At 36.5% G+C, this 12518-nt stretch overlaps 2 protein-coding genes across 2 annotated transcripts; one reads left to right on the forward strand and one right to left on the reverse strand.

Annotated features, from left to right (window-relative positions):
- Window positions 1-360: 360 nt before the first annotated feature.
- Window positions 361-2519, reverse strand: LOC148270803 (protein-L-histidine N-pros-methyltransferase CARNMT1-like). The gene is made up of 5 exons (XM_088242183.1): window positions 2156-2519; window positions 1264-1513; window positions 941-1198; window positions 715-864; window positions 361-631 (listed from the first exon to the last, which is right to left on the reverse strand). The coding sequence occupies exons 1-5, from the start codon at window positions 2284-2286 to the stop codon at window positions 476-478; spliced, it is 945 nt and encodes a 314-aa protein (XP_088098309.1). The 5' UTR covers window positions 2287-2519; the 3' UTR covers window positions 361-475.
- Window positions 2520-4367: 1848 nt separating this feature from the next.
- On the forward strand, window positions 4368-9339 carry LOC148270804 (metaxin-2-like). The gene is made up of 4 exons (XM_088242184.1): window positions 4368-4585; window positions 7846-8354; window positions 8424-8488; window positions 9094-9339. Exons 1-4 carry the CDS (start codon window positions 4543-4545, stop codon window positions 9266-9268), a joined length of 792 nt encoding a protein of 263 aa, XP_088098310.1. The 5' UTR covers window positions 4368-4542; the 3' UTR covers window positions 9269-9339.
- Window positions 9340-12518: the final 3179 nt, after the last annotated feature.

Genomic DNA, 12518 nt, shown 5'->3' on the forward strand with positions numbered 1-12518 from the left:
ATGGAAAAGCCTTCCCGAAAATGTGATTGGTACACGCTCGGTCGATGCGTTCTTTAGCGAAAGAATTCAAAGATGGAATGACGGAAAAGATTGTTAAATTTAAAGACACACCACTGTGTGAAGAGATAAATAGTATCGGTAAATGGAGTGCAAATTTATTATGAAATTGTACCTACATATTTATTTTTATGAAAAATATTCACGTTATCATTTACAAAAATATTTCATTTTCTAAAAGTCATCCTGTGCTAGAAAAATGAGAATCAAGTTGTGGTAGAGCGGGGTTTGAAACTCAGACCTCAGATCCGTGAGACTGCGATACTACCACAGGACCACATGCCGATTTTAGCAAGCTATTAATTATAATATACTAATGATGAATTAAATATAAGAAGCAATATTAACAAACCAGGAAGAATATTGGGAAAAAGTGATAAGCTGGTATAAAATTTTTGGTATCCGAGTACATAATATCTTACCAGTAGTGATAGAGGAGAGGACCAATGTTGACCCAAATTCCCCCCGGCTTGAGGATTTTGTAGATGGTCTCTATGAAGTCTATAACATTGGGAGCGCAGTCTATGAAAAAGCATGTCGCCACACAATCCCATTCATTTTCTGTGGTGTAAACCTGCAACAGTACACAGTGACAGTAAGAGTATCAGTAGCAGCCACATATGAGAAGGTGCAACATCAAACACGTATATCACTCACCTCCACAAAGTCCCCGGCCACCATAGAGAACGCTCGGCCGTGCAGCGCAGCCGGACTCGTGTCGGGGAAGTGCACCGCGCGCAGCTGCTCCTCACTCGACAGGTTGTTCACGAACTGGTGCGCCCACGGATGGATACTGTGCTTGTTAACCTGCAATGCACTTTTGGAAAATTCAAATATCCGATATCGCTTCATCCCCTTATCTATGCAATTTTAGCTAACCTACCTCGTGACACTTGTTCAACACGAAGTTACTGGCGAAGAGCATAAAGAAGGAGAACTCGTTTCCCTGGCAGGTGAAGCCTCTGATGGCGATCTCGAAGGCCAGGCGGCCCAGCCCGGCGCCGGGGACCAGCACGCTGACTGCCGCCGGCGCGGGGAACTCGGCCTCGATGGCCGCCAGCAGCGGCGAGTAGCACTGGCGGCGCTCCTCCTCGCCCGCCGCGCTCCAGTCACGCACCACCTGCTTCAGCACGTGCTGCACCTGCGCATCGTCTCGCATTAGCCAACGCCGGGTACACGGGGAGGGGACGCAGGGGGGACTCGGACCTTATCTATGTCGTTCTGCTTCGGCGTGGGGTCGTCCGCGCGGAAATCGGCCGCGAGGTCTTGGCGGGGAACGTTCTCGAAGATGGCGGCGGCGTCCTCCACCAGCGAGCAGATGAGGTCGTGGTTGCGCAGGACGGCGGCGCGCGCGCGCTGCAGGCCGAGCGAGTAACGCGAGAGCCAGCGCCGGTGGCGCTCGGGCAGCATGGCCGCGAACTCTTCTCTCCGCGATATTCTCTGCATGGCGGCCGTTCTGGACATGGAAAGATCGCCTTACAGAGGATCGGTACAGTGACAAACATGGAAATATATATATATATATTTCCATGTTTCCGCTTCCGCCCGGTGTTGCCAGAATTCCCACATATATTTGATTATCAGATATGCAAAAGGAGGTCTATGTTAATTTAATTGATAAGGACGCACATCTTATGGAGATAAGGCGTGTTTAGATATTTGCGTTACCGTTTTATCTGACTCAGTATCCCTATATATATATATTATCTCCATAAGATGCGCGTGCTTATCAATTAAATTAACATAGACTTCCTTATGCATATCTGATAATCAAATATTTAAATATACATCTGAAGGAAATTCTAATGAAACAGATCGTCACGATCGTAGAGTAACGGCGGGTGTGATTTTCTTCAACTTAACATGAGAGCGGTTTAAATAAATGTTTGATGTCACAACTTGATAAGTTCGAAAGTATATCATTTGATACTTGGGTTAGTTGTTTCATACATTTTTTTTTGAAACCTGGTATTCCAAAGCCTTTATATAATAACCTTTTCGAGATCGAATGTAAAAGAAAGCCAATGTAGCACTTTTTGCATATCCGTCGTTGTTTTACGATCACGACGAAATTGTAAAATTAATTCTAAGCACATACTTGTAATATTTGAAGGCTGCCAAAATAGAGTGGAAATGCTGTTTTTCATTTTCATCGTTAAATGGATTATCAGACGAATTTTCATATTCATTGAAATCGTTTTTATAGTTATCAATATTTGAATCCATCATCGGTAGTAGAAAAATAACCTACTACAAAATAGATACTGTCAATTTATTTTTATGATAAACAGCGATTAGCGAAAATAGAGTAATAAATATTTTTTTCGATATTCCTTTAAATCATTTTTCACCCGCAGATTATTTTTTAGGACAACTGTTTGAGCTCACTATTTGGCATAATTTGTTATGAGTATTAAAAATAAAAAGTAAACACTTAACGACTTAACTATCATCACAGAATCACAGACTACAGAATCACCATAGAATTGCATAGAAAACCGAATACCAGTGTTGCGTACATCCATCAAGCGAAAATAGGTAGATTCTAAAGAATAATTCGGTAAATTTTGAAGAATAAATCGGTAAATTAGATATTAGCTAGCAACAGCTTCACTAAAAATAACTAAACTGTTACATGTGACGAGCGCTATGCTGCCAAAACTATTGAAAATAATAATTTTGTTTTTTAAGAATCCGTTATTTAAGAAAAAGTTTAGTTTTTTTTAAATAACGGGGCCGGGTAACTGCGGCCGGGTAGCGGGAGGGGGGCGTAATTATACGTGGGGCGAGAGAGACCGATAAAGCGGGCGAATGTGCTCGCTATCTCTCTCGCCGCGTGATTGGTCAACCTAGTACCGCCCGCTATTGGCCTATCATCGCCGCCGCACGGCAAAATGTATTGTGTATATAGCCCCGCCGAGCAAATAATAAATCAGTCAATCGTCAACACCATTAAGGGCTTTTATTCTCCACTTCGTCTCCCTGCCTCGCTTCAACCGGACCTTGCCGCCCCCTGGAATATTCAACCGCCGCTACCCCTGGACTTGGAACTCGGATACTCTTTGGATTGGATTTTGGACCCTGGATAATTTGGACCATTGGTTACTTCCCCGGAACACACCCCGCTGTTCCCGCTGACGGAGAGATACCGGCCTTACAACCCGGTTGCCTGCTTCAGGATTGCGGCCGCCAGTGCTACTCACTAGCGACCCCGCAAAGGATCTCTAGGCAGCGATACCTCCCCCAGAGCTTATCGTTCGTTGGCCGAGGCCTGCTTACGCCCAGCCACTCTGCGTTGATATCAGCCCCTACAGTATATAGTTTTTGTGACTGGCGCGATTGCTACGGAAGCCAGTGATCCGCCGCGTCTGTTACACTACTAGTATATTAGGATAAACTTTGTTGTGCTTGGATCGTTTTTATTTGTATGTAGTAATTCTTTATTATCTTCATCGAACCGATGATAAAATATGATCTCACCGTCACTCATCCGGATGGAAAAAAACGATAACGTGTTGTTTTAAAAAAACATATTTATTGAAAAAGAATCATGACAAAATAAGTATAAAATTACAAATAGTTTGTACACACATAATTAATAATAACGTTTTTACTTCTCTAGTAAAGTTTTAACTTGTATGCAAAGAGGGAGTTTGTTTTACATTTATTTTTATTTTTACAGTGTTTATATATGTATTTACATATTACATACATAAATAGATATGTATATATTTCATTAACATCGCATTTTACCATAAAAAAACAGATACCTTAAAATTAGACGTTGTAATATATTGTTAGAATAATTATTTTTATAGCACTTTTAACATCATGCAAGTTTGGATTTATTTAGCAAAAAAACAAAAAAAAAAAAAAAAAAAAACAGAAAAATAGAAACACAAAAAAACAAGAAAAAACAAAAAACACGAAGCTTCTTAAAAATATTAATATTAAATAAAATATCTTGTTATTGTTACTCAGTATATTTATTTTGAATAAATAATAAAAATTACGAAAAATTTCACCTGTCAACTCGGGTGTTCAGGCCCGTGTCGAGTTTTTTGTTTTTTTTTATACATACTTACAAATGTGTTAGTAATATAATATTTAGAAGTTAGTATTTAATATAATTTATATATGTAAATAATAGTATGACACATTTACAGCTAAACACCATTTATAACTAGAATTTAAATATAATTTTAAAAACACGTTTATTGGGTGGGGACAGGAGAGTAAGAATATGAATAGGGAACGAGATGTTGATATCGGAGAGGTCGGATAGGAACCAGAATAACAATCATGAAGAAGAACGTTTTGATTTATGGATTACATGCAATCCATTCTGTGCAATTTCTATGGCGATGTCAGCTGTCAAAATAAGCTTAGGGGGGCGAGGGGGTGTCATAGAGATTAAGTGATTTGTTTCTTGTTTGATTTAAATATACGAAGCGTTCATATTTTTAAAAATTAATATCGTTTAAAATGCCATCACCTATAGTAGAAAACGCAACATTTGAATTAGAGGGTAATTATTTTTGTTAAGTATTTACATTAATTTGATTCCGCTGCAATCTTACATAACCTATGAGAGAATAATCTAAATTAGATCTTTTTATATAGTATTTGTATGACGGATTATTTTTGATAATATGTAGGCATATCCGCTTAGTTAATTTACAATGAATATGTTTCGAGTGAAATTCTGAGACCCAAGGAAATTTGAGACATTTAAAAATTTGTATCAACTGGACTAGTTTATAATAATCTTTCACTTACACTTTGAGAAATTATGAACTAGGGTAAAAAATAAATTCCAAATAGAAAACTGCTGTGTCTGTGCCATCTTTGACATATTGTTAATATGCAATGAATGCGAATCCTTCCTAATTCACAAACTGTAGCTCATAACAACACAAGTACCCGTTATCGTCGAATGGTTTCCATTTACATAATGATTTCTGTCATTTTTATTTATTTATTATACATACGGCCCGAGCCGTAGCCGAGCTGATATTCGGGCTACCACCCTAGCCCTAGTTGCCTTCCCGATAGATAAATTTTGAAAGATGTTGATTTTTTTTGTTTTGTAACATTGAAAACATTCTCTATATATTACAAATTATACATTTTTATCTTTTGATTGATTATATAGAAAAAAAGTCAAATAAAATGAACATACATATTACAATCTGGAAATTGCCTTCCTAAGAGAAATCCCATTGTCGTGAAATATATCAATATCCGAGGCGATTCGATTGCTGTACCTACCTGATTGTAGGTAAAGAATTTCCACAAGATTGACATGGATAGAAGGGTGAATGTTCTACAGCGCGTAAATGCCCAGACTTCCGTACAACCTTCTCTGAGAGGTTTTAGATCTCTGTTGAGATTATCCGTCGTAATCCTGATTATTAAATTTTTATAATATAATGTGCAGAAGAAGAAAAAATGCTTTCCGCATCTTGTAAAATATAATTACAAAGCTTATTGAAATCAGACTTATTTGAAGCCTAATGCATTATTACTAAACTAAACTTGTGCATTCTTTCTATTCTACTGTCAGGATTTATATTGTTGTGCACGTAATTGGTGCTGTGACGTTTATACATATCGCGGGGTGATTAATAGTAATAGTTGTACCACTAGTTAACTTCGAAATCAGCATTTGTGAGTTACCCACTAAAAACACATTTTTGTATCTCCCTCCATAAATGCTACAAATAGACAAGTCTTGATTCATTCAAATCATATTATGATGATTTTAATGCATGACCTGTCTATTTGCAGCATTCATGGAAAAGGATAAAAAACCCACAAATGCTGATTTTTTAATGAAATAGTTATATTAATTACCTAGTGTTATAATGATATATTTTAATTAGGTTGTAACGCTATTTTGGAAATATTACAAATATTCTACTTATGCACTGATGATTGGTCAAACAGTCAAAAGAATATATTTTTTGTAAATAGCTTGTAACATAAAGTCACACCCTGAAGTAAATTATGAACGCTATCTTCATCTGTACATATCGAGACGGTACACTTAATTTCTGTACTATCTCTATCTACCTCGGTATGTTTTACCGACTTGTCGCTCGATGTCATGATCGAAAGACCCTGAAATTTTAGTCTGCGTTCCTTACTTCATTAAAATTTAAAATAGTTCTCATTTATATTTTAAATAGGCTTTTGTGATAAAAAGTGCCCACTTTGAGGCGATTATAAACTCCAATAAATCCTAATTCAAGCAAAAAATGCTCACTTGTACATGATTTTTATATGACTTTTGACAATTACCAAGACGGTATGCTTAATGATCGTCTGTATTTATCTACTGAGCGATAACAAAACTGGCTCCTTTAATGTCTCAATGCGTACACTCAGGAAGATAGCTAAACAGAAGGAAAAAACATAATAACTAAATTTGTTTTTTATAGTGACGACATTTTGACACCTATAGTCCTTAAAATATAGCTTGATTAAAATGACAGCTGCCAAACTAATGTCACTAGTGATGGGAAATTACTGATCACTAAAGCTAGGGTTTCCTAGGACAGCGGCGCCCGTATTTTAACGGCCGTAGTGAACAGTGATGCGGTTGACAGCCGTCGTAACGGTGACTAGAGAGTGGTTTCCTATAAAAATGGTGTTGATAACACCGTTAAAAAATAAAACCACTCTCTATTCACCGTTGCGACGGCTGCCTACCGCATCACCGTTCACTACGGCCGTTAAGATACGGGCACCGCTGTCCTAGGAAACCCTAGCTTAATCATGTACCGATCAAATCGATTTTACCAGTTTTTTCATGCAAACATGAAACTCTGATTCCGAAAATTGATATAAAAACGCCAAAACAAGCCTATTGTAGTGTATTTAAGACAATTATTCACCAAAAAATAATACATTTATACTTTTTTTCATGAACAACATCAAATGAATTATTTTTTTATTCGATCAATTTACATTGATCAATTTGTCCTATCTCTAACATTTTTGCAAAATGATGTAACCTTGTAAGAATGTCATTAATAGGTTTATTTTAGTTTTAAAGCTGATTTTATATATTTATGTTGATTTATATGTCGAGCATTTTACTAAAAAAATTAATTAACATGCCAGATACTAATGATTTTTCGTGTGTCAATATAAATCACTCCTTAGACGTTACTAAAAAGTTATGTCATCACTTTTGCTGACAACTGTCATTCTAATCAAGCTATATTTTAAGGACTATAGATGCTCTTATACTGTCAGTTATGTCGGAATTTCATTAGACTTCAAAATTTACTTCTCATGTTTTTGATAGGCTTTTAAGAAAAATAGTACCAATAAGTCGTAATTCAAGGAGAAATTTCTCGGTAGAATAAATTTTTTGCCACTTTAATTCGGTCGGTATTAAAATTGTACTTAGATCAAAACTTGAAGGTGAGGGTTCTGTAGTGTATCTTTGTAATTGCTCGGGAAAATTTATCTTCAACTATGACGCCATAATGAAGCTATGTCACTTTAGTGCGTAGATATGTGTACCGTGACGTACGCTTCCCCTTGTTACATATCGATGTACCTACCCAATACTTGAAGGTGAATCATAATCGCAGCCCAGATCTTGTCCCGAGGTCATTATTTTTTTATGTAGATACGATAATATTGTATTTACTTACATATAGAAAATTACCATTGTCAATAATTTTGGTTTATTTGTAAATATTGTTTTTTTTTATTGTTACTATGGCTGTTGTTTTCTTTTAATAAATAAAATATATAAATAATCCTGTACAGGAGCAGAGCCCTGGCCGGAAGACGCGCAGCTATTCCAGCCATATGAGGTGGAACAGATTCTGCTTCCAGACAACGCCAACTGTCTCGCTGTGCAAGCCTTCTTACGCAGCCTGGGGTTACATTTCTCCGTAGAGATGCGCTGGAATGCCGAGTGGATGGCGCCCAACGGCCGAGTGCCCTTCCTGCGCGTGGGGGCCTTCCTGGCTCCCGAACTGGAGGGGGTGGCGGGGCTGCTGAGTGAGCGCGGCTTGCTGTCGCCCGCGCCGCATTCGCAGCGCGCAGACACGCGCGCCTTCTGCAGCACCATCCACAACGTGCTGTACCACGCCGAGCTGTACGTGTGCTGGTTGCATGAGCCCACCTTCCTGAAGGTCACTGCTCCTCGCTACGCCTATGTATTCCCGTGGCCACTGGGCTGGCTGCAGGCGCGCTCCAAGCGCCGCGCCGTGCGGCGTCGTCTTGCGCAGTTTGGCTGGTCTCAGCGTTCGCTTTCTGAAGTTGTACAAGAAGTAAGATTATTCTCGTGCCTCTATCGTATATCTTCCGGCACGCAAATAGCTAATATATTTATTTTTCAGGTTGACAAGTGTTGCCGCGCCTTAACTGAGCGTTTAGGAGATAAAGATTATTTTTTTGGATCCAAGTGAGTTCTGATTATTAATTTAAAATTTAATTAAAGAGGGAATACGAATTATTATTTATTTATTTATTTTTGCACCACAACAGGCCAGGAGGCCCAATTACAGTGGTGAATTATTACATCACAGAACACCAAGGCTTGAGAAAAATCACATTTTTGATTTTTTGTGTTCTCACCGGGAATCTAACCCGGAACCTTTCGTGTGTGAGTCAAGCGTCTTGACCACTACACCAGATTATGAAACAACATTCTTACATTTCAAATATGTAAAATTTTTTTTTTAAGTGATGTATTATAAGCACCTGATTTATTGTGATAAGTTGTTGTTTTTCAAATTTCACCCGGCCTGCGTAGTTCTTCAAAGAACCAGGGCTGCTATTCTAAACGCTCTTGCGGCCATAAAGTAGGTTGCAAGAGCATTTAGAATAGCGGCTGTAGAAAACGCTTTTATAGGTAAAACGCGCTATGAAAGCATTTTCTATGGCTGCGAGCGTTCAGAATAGCAGCCCAGGCTACTAAGTAAGAGCGAGTGCTTTTACGTCAGTCTATGACCAGACTAAGTGAGGGACATGTTCTGGTTTAGTAAGCAACTAAAATGATTGTTTCAGGCCCTGTGAGCTGGATGCGCTCGTGTTTGGTCATGTATTTGCTCTTGTTACCACGGAGTTACCGTGCGACCTTCTTGCAGCCACTGTCAAACGTTATCCTGAATTATTAGCTCTCGCAACACGAATTGAAAATGATTACTTCAAGAAGAAGGACTCCGGCCTTAAAAATAAGTAATTTTAGTAATGTTTTTTAGCACAAACTAATATTATTAAGGTGTTACTGAAAATATAAAAATTCAAGAACTCTATATTTATTTCTTTTAAAATCTGCGTATGTCTATGTGTGATGGATTTAAGTAATATTATTCGATGCAAACATTTTCTCAAATTGTATGATATTTCCGTACATACAGTTTTTCACAAGTGTGAAGAGGTTTATGAGTAATTATATAGGTGTTTGGTAGAGGCAGAAACAAAAGGAATTGTGGATAGAAGAGGATATAAGCTACTAGAGCAAATTTGCTAGACTGAAAGAAATTGCTAGCGGCAATATGTCCGCCTTTCAGTCATGTATGGCTTTGTTTTATTATTGTTTATACAAATTACAAAATAATAGTATATTTTTTATTTTATGTTATTTTATTGTGTATTATGTGTGATTAATAAATATTTATTATTATTATATAGAGGTGTACAAATTAGTTTGGTCCATTTTCTAAAGATGGCTTTGGCAGTTATGGATGTTTCATAGTGACAGCTGATTTCAGCGAGGTTAACCATCTGTTAATAATATTCAGTTTATATCGCTTTGAGTTTCATACAAAAACACCGTTTTCTACTGTGTTGAATAATATGTCAAATTATGTCTTAACTAAGCAGCATTTGCGGGAGGTTTTAGTTTTCTGCTTTGATCGGAAGAAAAGTGCAGCTGAAGTGCATCAAATGCTTGTAGAAGTTTATGGTGCTAATGTTCCAACTGATAAATCATGTAGGGAATGGTGATTTCAGCGTCAAAGACAAGCCTCTGGACAGCCAAAAAATTCAAAGACAAAGAATTGGTGGCATTACTCCATGAAGATTCGAGTCAAACGCGAGAGAAGCTCTCAGAATCAGTTACGCAATCCATGGGAATGATTCGCAAGCGAGGCAATTGGGTTCTTATGAACTGGAATCGAGAGAAACATCCTTTTAACAAAAAGGCGATTTTTTATTTGCGAGCAGCTGAATTAAGAGCTGAAAAGAAATCATTATTTACATCGGATTGTGACTGGGGATGATAAATGGATATTCTACGACAACCCCAAGATGAATAAATACTACGCTATGCCCGGTCAATCGTTACCATCAACCTCAACATCAACGCCAATGCCGAATATTCATGGTTCGAAGGTCATACAGGTGGGACCAAAATAGTTTTGTATATTATGAGTTGCTACAACCTGGCGATTTCGTTACAGGTGATCGATATAAGCTACAACTGATTAGTTCAAAAAATGGCCGGAATACGAGCAAGATAACGCTCGACCTTATGTCGCAAAAATTGTAAAAAAATATTTGGAAACTCTCTTAGGTTAGGTTAGGTTTCCCCCCCTCCTTCTTTATTGATACTACGCTGCTTATTTATACAAGGTTTTAGCTTAAAATACATACATGTTTACATTCGAAATGCAGAAATTTACGTAATAGTGATAGTTATTCAGAGAAGATGAAAAAGGTATTGAGTTGCGTTACTGCTTAAGTACTAGAAGATTAACAGAATATAGAAAGTAAGTATTAACACTTATTACATGATTGTTTTAAAAAAAATTAACAAATAGAAAGATAATTAATTCGCACCCTTAGTTTTAGACTATGACAAGTCAAAAAATAGCATTCTGAGATAATTGAATTCTAAGATTCATTTCTCTGAAAGAAATCAAACAATGTGTTTAGTTAAACGTGGTTTTTTGTAATTTGTTTATCAGGATTTGTATTTTAAAGTGCAATGTTTTAAAAAATAAAATATTATAAATAAATTGTGTTTATAGTCGTGTTTTTGAGATATAATACTCTACAACTAGACCAATAAAATATTTGAATCAAGATTTTATTATTTTATATTGCATTGACAAAAGTAGGAAATGAGATAATTTTTCTTTAAGATATGGTGCAAAATAATAATCTAGCATTAATTTTGAACAATTTAATTTTTTATTTTTGGCCAAGATAACCTATGAAAACAAAGAAAATAACATAGAAACCATCTCAACAAATTTTAATAGTTTATCAATGTAACAGAAAAAAATAATAAGGACTTTCAAAGTCTCTTGCAAAATTACAAAGGTTTATAGGTGCAAATTCATCAATTGGAATAATTTCAATCATCGTTTTCTTCATAAGTCGATGGATTTTCTCTTTGAGCGTTATTAACGACTTTTAGATTATTATTATTAGGAATCAAATTTTTCTTGCATAGGCTTAAAAGATATTTCTTTTTTTTGTTCAGTTATTCCTGCTCGATGTAAGCATTCTGAAAAATTATTGAATTTAAATTAACCGGTTGGTCCCTCGTGCGATGTCACTATTAATTTCTTTGTAGGAAGGATCATCAAAATTGGTTTTGATAAAAAAACTATGTTGAGATTCTTTTTTGAAATGCATAATTTTGATTGCTTCCCATTTCACTTTGTTTCCATCGGTTGTAGTAATATATTTTTTTCCTAGTGAAACAGAGAGCTGTTTTATATCAAATATGTCATTTGTTGCCATTTTTTTAACTTTATAGGGGTTTCCATTTTTTTTGGCCGTGGCTATAATGGGTACCCATTGAGCTGGTATAAAAACTGGCGCCCTTTTGGACATTCTCTTTTTTTCTTTTTAATGAGTGAGTGCGTTGCATCTTCTTTATTTTGAGTGTGACCCGTGATCAAATATTGTTGTGTTATGGAGTTAATATTTTATGTTGCTAATATGTACAAATACAAAGTAACTACGTATTTATTTTTATTTTGGCCAGCACATTTATCTGACCAAAAAACCACAACATTCGTGTGGTGACATTCATTTTTCAGGTAATGATGTATCAGTTGTATGTATCAGTGTATGAGTTGTCTGTAGACAACTACCAATTACATTTGATCCTCTTTTAGCAGTCATCTCGTTTCAGACATAACAAAATACTTTTTTATGTACAATGTAAAAAATTGTAAAATTAAAGGGTGCGAGTTTTCGGGTGTAAAAGAAGTCTAAAACTTCACAAAGCGATGAAAAAACTGCCTGTAAATTGAAGCATGCGACTATTATATCTGAATTGGGGGTAACAGTATTTGCTCCGTCATTTTTTTTTCTCGTCTCGTGCTCTTTCTTTGTTTCATTAAATTGATAATGATTTAATGAAATGAAACTTATTGTTTCGATTTTTGCGTCTCATTAATATTTGAATATGATGTGCACGTTGCACATTGGTCTTTTTTAGGTTGGAAACGCCCAATGTTGAATTCAGTATA

The sequence above is a fragment of the Micrasema longulum genome, unplaced genomic scaffold, assembly GCF_059751315.1.
Source record: "Micrasema longulum isolate JH-2025_06_02 unplaced genomic scaffold, ASM5975131v1 h1tg003392l, whole genome shotgun sequence".
NCBI classification, from domain to species: domain Eukaryota; kingdom Metazoa; phylum Arthropoda; class Insecta; order Trichoptera; family Brachycentridae; genus Micrasema; species Micrasema longulum.